The sequence below is a fragment of the Orbilia oligospora genome, assembly GCF_000225545.1.
Source record: "Orbilia oligospora ATCC 24927 unplaced genomic scaffold scaffold00043, whole genome shotgun sequence".
Lineage (NCBI taxonomy): Eukaryota > Fungi > Ascomycota > Orbiliomycetes > Orbiliales > Orbiliaceae > Orbilia > Orbilia oligospora.
Genome location: NW_011645600.1, coordinates 1,764,189 through 1,777,944, shown reverse-complemented (window position 1 = coordinate 1,777,944; position 13,756 = coordinate 1,764,189). Strand labels below are relative to the sequence as shown.

Below are 13,756 nucleotides of genomic sequence, written 5' to 3'. Positions count from 1 at the left end.
ATTCAAGCGTCTAAGCAAGCAGCCATCCACGATTTCCAGCCGTCGATATTACCACTCTTGACACTTCCGCTCTGGATGGATATTTCCACGCCAAATTCTTTGAGGCCCTCCCAAGTGATTTGGTCGGAGGCTTCATCACCAAGAACTAAATCTAGATCTTCGTCATCATTCTCTCCGGCTCCAGCACCTAAAAGTCCCTTTCTCTTAGTTTCTTTCATCCTACTTAATTCCGTCTGGAGCAAATTGCTAATCTTAGTTGACGGAAGAGCCGTAAACAGATCGTTTTTATTGCAGGCGATTAACAACGGAATAGGTTCCGTGGAGGTGTTAGACTCGGATAAAACCGCATATCTTTTTTGGATAGCTAGGAGAAGTTCATAGAGGTATTCCGTGGTATCCGTAATCCGTGCCTGAGTGGATAGAACCGCAGAGTCGAGGACATAAACTACTCCCATGCATGATTCGGTAGGTTGGATGATTGTGTTTATAGCCGTAGAACGGAGCTTCGGGTGACCTGGCGTGTCTTTTAGGTGGAACGGTTTCGTGGAGCCATCATCTTCGGAGCCGGCGGGCGAGAGGGCTGATGGGGGAAGTTTTACTATCGCTGGGGTAGTGGAGGTTTGAGTCGGGATGAGAGTTTTCTCTTGGAGCTGTTGGGCATGTTAGCTTTGAAATTCTAAGTTATCGAGGCAATGGCAGTAGATAGGAGATATATATAGAGAGAGACGAACGTATAAAAGAAGGCTGGTTTTTCCGGCATCTCGAGGGCCGGCGAGAAGGATGACGGATGAGGGACCAGTTTTTGAGCCTGATGTGAGAAGTTTGCCCAAAATGATTGGGATTATGACGACAGCTAAGAGGGAGATGATGAGGATGGGAAGGGATACTGGGAACCCCAGGATTTCGAACGTCGGAAGAGTAGACATAGTTAAAAAGATCTCTAAAGAAAGTCGCTGGCGACTCTGACTTTGAAGTCTTTGGTGGGACGTTGACGATAGTGGTTTTATAGTAGAAACATGGTCGTGTGTTGGGGGTTAGCGGTGGTTAAGCGTTTGTTGACAAGCCAGCTTGGACAAGGACACTTTGACGGAATTGGAGCTAAGCTAAGAAAGCGCCACAGTTACCCGTTTATTCGCATTGGAAGCTACCAGAGCTATGACTACCCCAGCCCATGCCAGTATGTAAGTTCCCAGGTATGTACCAGGCCCACCCATCCAAGAATACAAATTGATTCGGTAATTTGTATATATAACACGGCATTGTGCTCTCCGAAGATACATCAAAGTTAATGTTAATTGTGTTTAGCAGTATCGATTTACAATCAGAAGGGCATGGGGGGCAGAGTGAATTCATCAAGGCAAGCATGTTATTTTAGTTATGTCGGTTACGTTATAATTACTTGTCTATTCAGGACCAGTGTTCAAATATACATTTTTGAGGATCGAAAAGACAGAAAAGAGAAATGAGAAAAGCCTAGAAAGCCCGATCCCTATGCATATGACTTGAAACGAGGCCAGGGGGGTTATTTCATCTGATGTTTGGAGCTTGTTCCCCCAAAGCTAAAGCCCTGTTCAACGACTCTCTGTCAACTGCTGTTAATAATATTCCTAACTTGAAATAGTAAATCCAAGTAAGTACCTAGGCAGCTATAACATCACACCATGTTAGTCGTGTTATCCTGGATAACATTTTGTTCGCATCCCACGGTTTTGTGACTACAAGGAAGTTGCATTGGCGGCGGATTTTAGGATCTAACTTTATTCTATCACTGCATCAGGCTCATCGAGTGTATACGTGAGCGGGTCCGGTAGCATATCAACGTCATCCAGATTAATCATCCCCAAAGAATGAAAAAAACCAGCAGCATCCATAAAGAACAGGACATCAAGTCCTCTTCGTCTCTCGCACAGCAGCAGCTACTCTCCTAACTTCTATCAATTTCCTGAATACCTGCAAGCGGTAACATAAAGCCTCCCACATCATGTAAACCTTATATTTGCTGTAACGACACGTCCCGCCAAATTTAGAGCACGTCAAGAGTTTGAGTCCGAACTTGATTTCAACTTTATAAATTTACTGGCTGTTAAAGTTATAACGTTATTCCACGTAGAATTTTGGAAAAGGATTTCTTCCATGTCGTTAACTGGATCTTTGTTAAAACTCATTCGTGAAGGCGTGTAATACCTCACTCGTGATACACCTTGGCTATCGAAAACTTCCTTGGCGGGGTCTAGAGCGAGAGGCACGATTTTTGAAGTTTGAGAATCCCAGCCTCGGTAAATTAAATGGCATTTCGGTCTATTTGAATCATCGAATAAAGGTTTCTGCTACGGATTGAGAGCTCGCGATCGATTGTGTGCTTGGTTCAGACCCATTAGATAACTACTTAAGTAGGTACTGAGTGTATGTATACTAACTATAAGTAATAGGTAAGTATATACTTAAGTACTTATATATATATTACATCGCCGAATTCTATCTAATTTCTTACCTAGACGTCTAGACACCTACGAATTCTCACTAAAACGGGGCGTATATATATAATATGTAGAGTTGTATTTAACATTAAGTATATAATTAAGTCTACTGATATTGCGAAGTAATCGTCAGCTAAGGCGGGAAGATCTCGAGAGGTGCCATAAACTTATTCAGATATATAGGTACTTAGACATCTAGCAACCAAGGATTATCGATATCAGCGATCGGCTTTCGAGGCGAATCGAATTACGTGAATTATAAAGCTATCTAACAGTTATTTTAATGCAAACCGTCGTCGACGTCGAGACACCCATAAATTTAAACTTGTTAATTTTGAGGCTTCTGAACGATGTGTTGTTGTTGTGAGGTTTGTACAAGAAGCAAATTTACAGAGCAAAGCGAAGTTCCAGGTTTTAATTGGGACTTGCCAGTCTGATTCGTCGACAGGCATCTGCTCTAGATCTAGCTTCGGAACAATCTCCAGATGAGTTTGGAATACTCCAAGAATGCCCCGGGGTTGTTGGCCAGGTACCTACTAAGTACTTACATGCGCATCTCTCCCGACTCGGTACTCAGGTACACAGGTACACAGCACACTTTGGTGGAAAGCCGGATTGGGAGATCGGACGACATGGAGAGTTCAAATTATACGATATGGTATGATAGCTAGTATAATCCGACGGTAGATCCGACGGGTGCGCGACCTGCAGCTCCACGGATAATTTACGAGTTTGAAGTATATACGACGGGAAAGCACATGTCAAATTATCATGCCTCTGTCTTGGTAGCGTTAGTAACAAGTATGTATGTACGTGTAATGTAATGCCAACAACGATATGAGTACTTATGTAAGTACCTGGTTAAACGAGGTATCCCCGGTCGGTCACCATTGCGAGCTTAAGCTCGAGTTTCTGGATCCTGCGTGTGCACCGCCTGTCTGCCTGTCTGACTTCCGTGTGCGCCTGGGAGCTAGTGGAACCAGTTAAGCTCCGTTAGACTCATCGAGAAGAAATAAAGTAACTATAATGGTATATACGGAGGTCTTGGCTGGTTGCTCTTTTGTATGAACCTCCATTTGTACTTATAAAATATTGATCTGAATCATATTATATTATATCGGTCGGTGACAGTCATGGTCACCAAAGCAATTCAGCTGTCGACTACTACTCTGGTTACTAGATGAAGCTATAGTTACTTACTTTATAGCATCGCTACCTAGGTACCTAGGGAAATACACCTTTTGGCAGGACAGCACAGCTCATGAGTCGGTTGCAATACATACGGTAATGACTGATCGATGCCTCATGGCTTGTCCGGCGAGCTAATTAATTGTCCAGCGAGAGAGGTTTGTCCTTTTCCCATTCTCCCTCTCTCTGCTCCTCTTCTCTCTGTTTTCCAATAATCAGCCAGTCAGTCGCGTTCATTTGCACCAAAGGCCTCGCCTGCTAACCATCCCAGTAATAGAATAGTAGCTCACCCACCAGTGCACCACCAGTGCACCACCACCACCACCACCACTTCCACCCGCCTATCCATCCACCCCATCCACTCTCATCCACCTACTTACTTAAGTACTTACTTACTTAAGTACTTACTTAATAACCTCTTACTGGAGTAATTAAGTACTTACTTACATACTTACTTACTTCTTAGTACTTACAAGCTGGGCACTACCCATCATCATACAGAGACCAGTAAACACCATCCCACCGCAACCAACGGATAACTGCCTTTCGGCATCTCCAGGGAATAAAAAAAAGGTTTCCGTCTTTCCTTGACTGCTGTTACTTCCCGTCCGATAGCATTCCTTACCCACTTACCTATCTTACCTTACCTATTCACTCTTCGAAAACGGGCTGCCGCAGCTCGATCAGCTAGTAGCGTTGTGGGGAATATAGCAAGCAAGCCCGGACGTGCAGCTGTGGTTTCTTTTCGCTGTCAACACACTTTTCCGGAGCCTCGTCTGTCTCGTCCTGTCCCTCCACATCCCACGCTCCTCCAATCCACCTCCAAAAATTATCCTTCTTTCCCTCCCATCCTCCTCAACCACAGACTCTCTCTCATCAACTTCCACGTCGCTTATAGCTATACCATCCCGTCCGCTCTTTCATCCCTAGATCTCACTTCGCGACTAATCTTTCTCTGTCTTTCTCCAGTAGAAAAAAAATCTCCCCCCTACGTCATCTCCCACCTTTTCGCTATCGATAGTCAGCCAGTTAGTTAGTTACTATTAGTTAGCTCTCTTTTCTCTCTTTTCTCTTTCGCACCTCAGAACGTTTTCAAAGGGTCACCACCCTTCAACAATCGCCTGAATCCCGTCGCAAATCTCCCAAAGTTAATTGTATGGAAGGAAATGGACAAAACATCCACCTTGGAATGGCAATCGAGAACCAGGCACCGACGGGACAGCTGAGTTCACCATCTCCAACTTCTGCGACTTCATCGAACACTATCAACATGAACCAAACGGCAATCAACGGAACCCATTTCGACGGGCTTAATAATCCCACCCCCCCACGTCGCCCATCCTACGAATCCGACGACGAGTCCGACCCGGCGAGACCTAGAAAACGCCCTGCAACGTTAGCCACAGTCGAGCTTCTTAGTGCTGAGTGCATGGCTGCTGAAGCGAACAACTTGAGAGAGGACGTAAATATGGCCAACAGTTCACCTACCGTTCCCAACGATACTTCATCCGAAGACACAATGGCCGGCGACGAAATCGAAGAACAACAACAACAAGGTGTGGTTGTTGTTGTAAATACGAGGACGGAAACATCCACAGCTGCAAACGAGTGCGAAAATACAATCGACCCAGACTTACAAGCCGTTCCTAAATCTGACGGTACACATCCATCGCCGGACTCTGAGGATTCCTCACCGACAGCAGGTGGCTCGGATGCCACCGAGGAGGAGTCTTATAAAAATAAAAATTATGTCATATCGAAAGAAAGAGAAGGTCAGAGGGAGCGACGAGAGGTCGTCCATATTTTAGATGACGAAGATGAGGAGATTGACAGTAACATGAATCAGGTAAGTGGCGCTCCTGGCAACTACAGGGAACGGGGCTTTCCAAATTACAGCTTTGCTAATATAACAAAGGCTCCTGAATTTGAGCCCTTTGCGACAGAAATCCTTCCACAGCTGCAACCTCGTACACCTACAGATGCTGCGGGTAGAGCCTTCTTTATTCCTATGTATACAAAAGTTGGCCAGGGTAAGCTGCTCATCCCTTTGGGTTTCCTTATCACAGACCTGTGATTTCGTTCGACCTCTCATACTAATCCTTGATTGATCAGATTTGCAAACCGCACTCGTCGCATTTAGAGAACTTCTCCCATGCATTAGCCTGATAGCAGACTCAGTTAGCGATAACTTTGGGCAAGCATATAATGAAGGGTCCCATGCATGGAAATATGCAGGGCATGTCATGAACAATGCTATGAAAAGAGGGTAATGAGTGCACATCGGTAGTGTTATGGTTAGGCCGTTTTGCTAATCTCTCGACCCTTCTAGTCCGCACCTCGGGATTGCATTCTCAAATCAACCTCTACGAGCTCAACAGATGACCGCCTCGAAAGGAATGTTCCAAACTCTCAAGGCCTTTTTCAAGCTTTGTTTGAGAGTAGTTCAACATGACATAGACAGAATACAGTCCAAAACCCCTCTCCCATACAGGCCGTGCTCGTTGACATATCTTGGCCCCGCCGCAGACCTTTGTCGCCTGCAGCCTTTGGCACTACCCCAACACTACACCGAAGCTTCTCAGGTCATAGCTACTGAGTTTTGGTTTGGCATCATCGATTTGGCTTTAGATGAGAATTATGGATTTGGGCGTTACGGGACATATCTCGACTTAGCGCTAGAGCGATTATCAAAACAACCAGATTTGATAGATCATGTCAAGCAGCTCTTCAGATTACCGACCGCAGTGCTTAAGATGACTGTGGAGATGAACACCTTTGGTGACCCATTCTCGGAAGAGAAAGCTCGGGCCGCCAGGGCCAAAATTAGCAGGCATACATACAATATGAGCCTAATTACGCAAAAGAAGCTAAAAGAATTCATCGGCGACAATTTTTTGGAATCTAGAGAGGATTTCAACTCTCTTGTCGAATATGCTGCTCATCTGCTCAACGAAAGTGTCGCCGTCAATCCAGCTCTCATTGATGATAACTCTGAATTTCGACTAGCTGTTGACTTTGCTTCTTTCCCGCCCGAATACTATGCTTTAATATCGGATGCCTGTTTACGAATGACGATTTACGATCTTGCACTTCGCAAATGCAAGAAGCTAGAGATTAGGCTTCATGCATTAACGACTATTTGTAACGAACTGTTAGAGGTTTGGAAAAAGCGGGCCATGAAGCGGGAAGACCCGCTCCTTCAGTAAGCTGTACCAACTCTCTGTTGTATCGTTGGGATTTGTTAACAAGGGTGCGATAGATGCATATCTCGCTTCATTAAAAACTCGGGACTAGTTGAATACATACTCGGTCCCCACTCACATTTCCAACTTATCCAGAAAGCCGCAAATGTGGTTGGTTTCTTGATAGTCATGGGCGACTTTGATCGACACTTTGTGGAAGTAGTATGGCAACCAATACTGGTTGTCAAAGACCAACGGGAAACCCATGCAACAATTTCCCTACTTCAGGAGCTGTGCCATAATATGACACTTGGCAATCACTATGACTCGTGCACTGCGCTATGCCGAGCTCCGACCAATGCATGGGATGAACCGCTGATGTCCTACTTTGACCGAGTTATCGCCGAAGTCAAGCGGCATGGCCAACAGAACGCTGTTGTGAGTAACTGTATTGACGTAGCTGGTACTGATGGGAAATGACAGCTGACTCCCCGCTTTCCCCTCACTTAGAATTTGGAACTTCCTCCGTATAAGCTTATTATTCAGCTCCTAACGCAGTCTTTTGATATCTTGGTTTCTGACCCCGGTGCTGCCTTCACCAATTTTCTAGCGGCAAAGTTCGATTGGCTGTATGGTCAACTCGGAGACCTGCTGTTATACGGTCCTCAAATCGAGGAAAAGAAGGAGTTGATTACTAAGTGCATCGAGGAGATTGAGAAGGCTACTAGCTATAAGGCTACAAACCTATATATATTAAACGCTGTTTTAGAGAGCTTCCGTAGGTTCTTATCGCTCTGACGATATCTGCAATGCGTTACTGATCACTAGTCAATTAGCTTCTCACACCGCCCGCCTCGAAGATGGGTCGACCGTATCGATCGCCCAAGAAATCGCTGATATTGACCTTGTCGGTCTTCTTGTTAGGCAAACGGTCCTCTGTGTCGAAGGCCAGGTCAACTTTGAAAATCTCTACCAAGACTTGCATCCAATATTCAAGCTCCTGCGACTCGCCATGCTCCATACTCCCGAGTTGATACAAGACCATCAGGGTTCGCAGCTTTGGCTAGTTCTTTGCGGCGAAGGCTCTCGTGATCCCCGTGTCCGGAACTGTTCATTTGGATTCTTCAGCGATTTTCTTTCTCAGCCTACTAGCTTAGAGGCAGCAGAGGTAGTAAAATATTTTCCCTAGTATTCCGTTATGGGCCCTCGCTAACAGTGACAACAGACGAATACTTTCATGCGCGCGATATTTAGGGATTATTTCCCCGCCTTACAGCCGTGCCTTTTCGTTCCATCATGTTTAGAGTTTTGCAAAAACGCTGTTCTGTATTTCAACCAAGGCCTAGACGTACGTTGGATCCTCTGAAAATAAAATTAAAAATTAGCCGAGATCACTGCTAATAGAGGAGTTTATAGATCAATGAGGACTTCGAGTTCTTAAAAATCGATGGGATTAACCAAGTGTGGCGGATAATCACAACAGCTCCGCAAGATGACGTTGCAATTGAAGCAATTAACTATTTGGTCAACTTTTTTGCAGATGTGAGTTCCTTTGCCGCCATGCTCTCCGCGGTGCTAAGCTGATGTATCTTTTAGTATCGCACAAACTATGCCGGTAATAATCTACTAACGAAGGTTAATTGCGACCTTGTCAACCATTCTATCAAAGAGCTGTGTGAGGCAGCATCATTTCTAGGAGAGAGTGGACCGGAATCTTCTGTTCCTGAAGGCTCAGCTGCATTGAAGTTTCGGCGGTCTCTCGTTGTGCTTCAGAATCTCCTAGAAAGCACGCCTGCCAATTCCAACATCACACAGAAACCTGAGAGTTTTGAGTATCCGGGGTTAGATGATGAGATTTGTGAGACTCTTACCATTCAGTTCCAAGGTCATGCTCCGAAGTATAACGGCTCGGTTAGTATTTCTTCCCGCATTGAAACTATCCTAGCCCACTAATTCGGAATACTAGAAATGCGAAATCACGGTTCCTGCCACTTTGACGGGGAAAGAGTTCTATAATCATCTAGGGCTCATCACAGGCTTCCAAGCCTACAGATTGATTTATGCAGGAAAAGAACTATTTTGGACCGAAACAGAAAGCACGTTGTCGGAGCTCCATGTTCCAAACAGGTGCTCGATGATGCTGCACAGTCGGACGACGCCAATTAATTTGTCGGGTCTGACGACGAATGAGGCCGTACGAACAGAGGTTCAGAAGCACTTTGCAGATCTTCATCAGCTCTTAACACTGCCGGACGATTATAGCGGGAAGGTATGGTCGACTACTTTTCTAGTATATAATCAAGCTGACATTGTTATAGATTTGGCGTCTCGTTGGCCGGTTTAATCCCCCAATTGATAGGTATCCTGAGACGAAGGAGAGCCTCTTGGCATCCCCGATTGAGTCCGCCACACACCATCCCTTCAAGCTGCTCTATGATCTTGCCATAATCAGAACCGTAGTCGAACATGCTACCGTTGGATTGCTGGACTCTGTAGAAGTGTATGCTCTATCGGAATGGGTGGCTAAAACTTTGCTATCTTTTGATGTTCCTGGCATCCGAGCCTCGCAATCTCATACCGAAGTCGTTATAGCACTCTTAGACTGTCTCTACCCTTTGATATCTCGTAAGTTTGGTTCCTTCAACTACAGCTTAAAGCCGCTTGTTAACAAATCATAGATGCCTCTGGAACAATTTCTTCTCCGGGAGCTGCTTACGATGCTCCAATTCTGATATCATTCTTGCTTTCACTGCTGAATGAGTTTCAGGGACTAATTACGTCTGAGGCTGGGAAGGTTGGCGTTAAGGCATTTAGATCAGTCCTCTCGCTTGCTATCCAGAATCCCAATGGGCTTGAAATAATCCTGGATAATGGCCAATTCCCCGCTTCTCTCAAATCATTCTTGCTGGAAGATATCCGCGAGGATCTGCGGAAGGATATTTGTGCCGCTGTCACCAATGCTAGCCATGATGCCTTTGTCGCAATTCCCGCGGGCCAGGACTCAACTGAAGGCATATCCACAGAGGCTGTCAAAGTCGCCTTGTACATTTGGAAGAGTCTCTACAACCTCATTCCACATACATTGAACGCCGTATCCCAGAGCCTCGAAACTTTCCACGCCACCCAAGAGGTTTTCGTCTTGATATCTAGTTACGAACAATTTGACACGCCGATCCCTAAATTCTTTTCGGACTGGTGCGATTTGCTCCTGGAACATAGTTGTCAGGAATCCATCGATGTTCTTCTTCAAGATAACGTCATATTCGGACTTTCAAGTCTTTTGACCGCTTGTATCAAGATTTCGGATAATGGTTATGATTCTTCGTGGACAACTAAACCGTGAGTGCTTATGGTCACCTCCCCCACAAAGTTTTTAAACATTACTGACACATTCCATGTATAGTCAACTAGGGATACTTCTTCAAGAGCGTTTCTTATTCCCACAACTTACTAGTGAAAGGGATGAGGAGGCAATGGATCTAGGCGACGCGAATACGGCCATTGTTTTGACAACTGAATCACGTAGTCTTCTAAACCAGTTATCGACGATGGTACTACAAACCCCCGAAGATATGGATGCGCTAGTCAGGTTTCTTAAGGAAATTCTCACCGAAGGTATGACCTCATCCCCATTTACTTCATACCCCTATCATGTTACTGAAATCAACATCACCTAGCTGCGCCTGGGCTCCCGACAATGTTCAGCGTCGATCGCAGCCGATGGCTTCGCTCCGAAGCTGGGCACGTAGGGCTAAAGAATTTGTCGAACACCTGCTATCTCAACTCGCTGTTGACACAACTTTTCATGAACCTCCCATTTCGAGAATTTATCCTGAATGCGGATTCTAACTCAGAGACTTTCAACCCACTCGAAACTCTCAAAACGATTTTTGCGAACCTCCAGAATTCATGGCAGAGAGCTTTCGAACCCAAGGATTTCGTTGCTACGATTCGTGATTATGATGGAGAGCTCATTGACGTTGGCATTCAGATGGACGTGGAGGAGTTTTATAACCTTCTTTGCGACAGAATCGAAAGTCAAATCGACTCCCCGGATTCTAAAAAAGACTTTCGAGGTTTCTTCGGTGGCACGTTTGTTCAACAGGTTAAATCAATGGAGTGCGAGCACGTTTCGGAACGAGAGGAGTCGTTTTCCGCAATTCAATGCGATATCAAGGGAAAGAAAAACCTTCAGGAATCCTTAAAGGCTTTTGTTGAAGGCGAAACCTTAAATGGCGGTAAGTAGCTTCTTCCTTTTGATATTAGTTGAGCCAAGCTGATACTAGTAATATAGACAATAAATACTCCTGTACGAATTGCAATAAGCACGTTGATGCTGTTAAAAGGTAAAAAACCCAGAGAAACATGCTTGATTCTCCAGTTTCCTTTTTTCTTCGTTGTAGCTAACATCTTGGTTAGAACATGCCTCAAACAGATCCCAAATCAAGTCATCTTCCATCTCAAAAGATTTGAATTTGACTTGAGGACAATGAATCGAAGCAAGATCAATGATGTTTTCGAATTCCCTACTAGAATCGACCTGCACCCATTTTCGATAGAAGCGATCAATGGTACACAGCAAGGAGATGCTATAAAGGATGAATTCGAATTAGTCGGCGTTCTTGTTCATAGTGGCACTGCGGAAACTGGACATTACTATTCCTACATCAAGGACAGAGAGGGCAAGACTATCGAAGGGGTACCTATGTGGTTCGAATTTAACGACGCTGATGTGTCCTTATTCGATCCTTCTACTATCCCGTACAACTGTTTTGGGGGTACTGATACAATACCATCTAAGGACGGACTGCTTCCACACTCTTTCATGAAGCCATATAGTGCCTATATGCTTTTCTATGAGCGTATAGCGTCACAACCCCAGCAACCCCGTGCGCCGATAGAAGTTGAGCCTGAACTTTATAAGAACATCTTCGAGGAGAACGAGAACGCCTTGCGACGGTACTGCTTGTTTGATACATGTCACCTGGACTTTGTTTCTGGGCTTATGCACCGCCTACAGGAGCTCAATGGTGGATGTTGCACTGAAGAGCATGACCTTGAGGATAATACGTTGCAGCTAATGCTTGATATATTCAGTCAAATCGCCATCAAGATAAAGGATTGTGAGCAAACTATCGACTTCCTTTCGGCACTGGGAGAAACCATCAAAGGATGCAGTCTCTGCTGTAAGGGTTTACTCTATTGGCTAGAGATTCATCCTGAATATCTCAAAAACACACTCCTCAAATGTGGTACCCCAAGAGTTCGACAGGAATTCGGGAATCTTATCATATTTGCTGCTCAGAATGTCGATAACGGAGGGCCTAAACAGCTCGAGTTTTTCGATTCGATGACCCATGAGTGTAACGAATATTTCGAGGTACTATGCTACCACATGAGGGCATGGGACGACTACTTCGGCTTCCTTAGGAACGTTGCCGAATTGTCGACCGAGATCGCTGTCCAATTCATCAATGCTGGATTCTTGCAAAGATCCCTTGAAATTTTCATGATTGAGTTCCTTCCAAGGGCTACTAAAATGAAATATGGCGCTCTTGCTAGGTTTGTTGATAAGGGTCGGAAGATGCTTCATTCTGGGCTTCTTGAGTTCATTGCTGCTCTCCTAGAGGTTTGCGATCTTCACAACGTGATCGGCGATGGTGATGAAGATGAAGAGGATGACGCCAATCGGGAATATCATGAAGGCTATGGTGTACCTATCAGTCGTATCGAACTAACTACTCTTAGGCATTGCACTAAGAAGAATGGCCTTTATATTCTCTACAAGTCTCTGGACATCACAGCCAGCATCAAAGCGATCAACAAGATTCTGAAAAAGCTGGTTTCCTGCGACCCACAGTTGGCGTTGCTGCCTGATATCGCTAGGGCTCTTCATGCGACAGTCGCTGTCGACCCGGCACATCTTGCCGAGCCCTCATTGCAAGCCATTATCGTGTTCTTAGAGAATGTGAAGCAGGCCGCTGAGGTCCGAGATATGGTTCGACGAATCGCGATGGAGGTCAAAACTATCGGGGCACATGGCGGGGTTGAACACTTGAGCTTCTTCAAGACAGCTTTTGTGACCCGCAATCCGAACTTCAGCCCTGCTTTTATCCCCAACCAGGTCACAGAAAACGCGAAAATTTGGGCACCTCCTTTGCTGACCTACCATGACGAAGCAGTCCGATCTGCGACCCAAGACTTCTTGCTGCGAAATTTTGTGGGCGACATTCCGAACCAAAGCGAGAAAGTGCGAAGTAATCAGAAAGAGTTGCTACGAGATTTTACCGCCCATGCTATCGCTTGGGTTGATGCGAAATTTGCGAAGACTCGACCTCAGATGATACGGGATGAAACCCGACTTGCGAATATTCTACAAATATTAGGGTCTTGTTGCGAAGGCATGGATGATATGGATGAAGATGTAGAACTTAGACTCAAAGTCGAAAGTAAGTTCGGGACCTCAACGTACGATAACACGAGCTGCTTTACTTAACTAACATCATACGTCCAGATATCAGGAATAGCGTCGATCGACTAGTTGTATTAGAAGAGGATGAGCCAAGTGGTATGTCTAGCGAAGCCTACAACGTTAGTAACAACGGTTTTGAATTGGCTTCGCTAACTTCCATTGACACAGATCTCGCCAACTCTGACAGTGCTAGTCTCACACAGGAGATTGACCTCCTTGATAATGACTATAGTAGTAACTGATAGGGTCTTAAGAACTTTTCATTTTCATTCCCTCTCTTTGCTTTCTATAATTTCTAGTTTCTCTTAATCCTTCACCCGGATGATTTGGAGAATGGTTCCTTTTATTTTTCTCTTTACTTTTCCTTTCCTGATTTCAGTATGGTTGAGCTGGCTTCTTTCATGAGCTTTGATGGATTGAGATAATACGCCACTGCT

At 45.0% G+C, this 13,756-nt stretch overlaps 2 protein-coding genes across 2 annotated transcripts; one reads left to right on the top strand and one right to left on the bottom strand.

Annotated features, from left to right (window-relative positions):
* Positions 1-2: 2 nt before the first annotated feature.
* AOL_s00043g536 (uncharacterized protein) lies at positions 3-926 on the bottom strand (the record flags this gene model as incomplete). Its single annotated transcript, XM_011121022.1, has 2 exons — positions 3-650; positions 732-926. The coding sequence occupies 2 exons, from the start codon at positions 924-926 to the stop codon at positions 3-5; spliced, it is 843 nt and encodes a 280-aa protein (XP_011119324.1).
* A 3,928-nt stretch (positions 927-4,854) lies between these two features.
* AOL_s00043g535 (uncharacterized protein) lies at positions 4,855-13,561 on the top strand (the record flags this gene model as incomplete). Its single annotated transcript, XM_011121021.1, has 19 exons — positions 4,855-5,511; positions 5,581-5,695; positions 5,778-5,931; positions 5,995-6,867; positions 6,925-7,285; positions 7,358-7,625; positions 7,684-8,015; positions 8,073-8,195; positions 8,264-8,389; positions 8,444-8,758; positions 8,814-9,116; positions 9,166-9,472; positions 9,526-10,186; positions 10,251-10,462; positions 10,525-11,085; positions 11,142-11,193; positions 11,267-13,296; positions 13,362-13,415; positions 13,488-13,561. 19 exons carry the CDS (start codon positions 4,855-4,857, stop codon positions 13,559-13,561), a joined length of 7,578 nt encoding a protein of 2,525 aa, XP_011119323.1.
* Between the last annotated feature and the right edge of the window lie 195 nt (positions 13,562-13,756).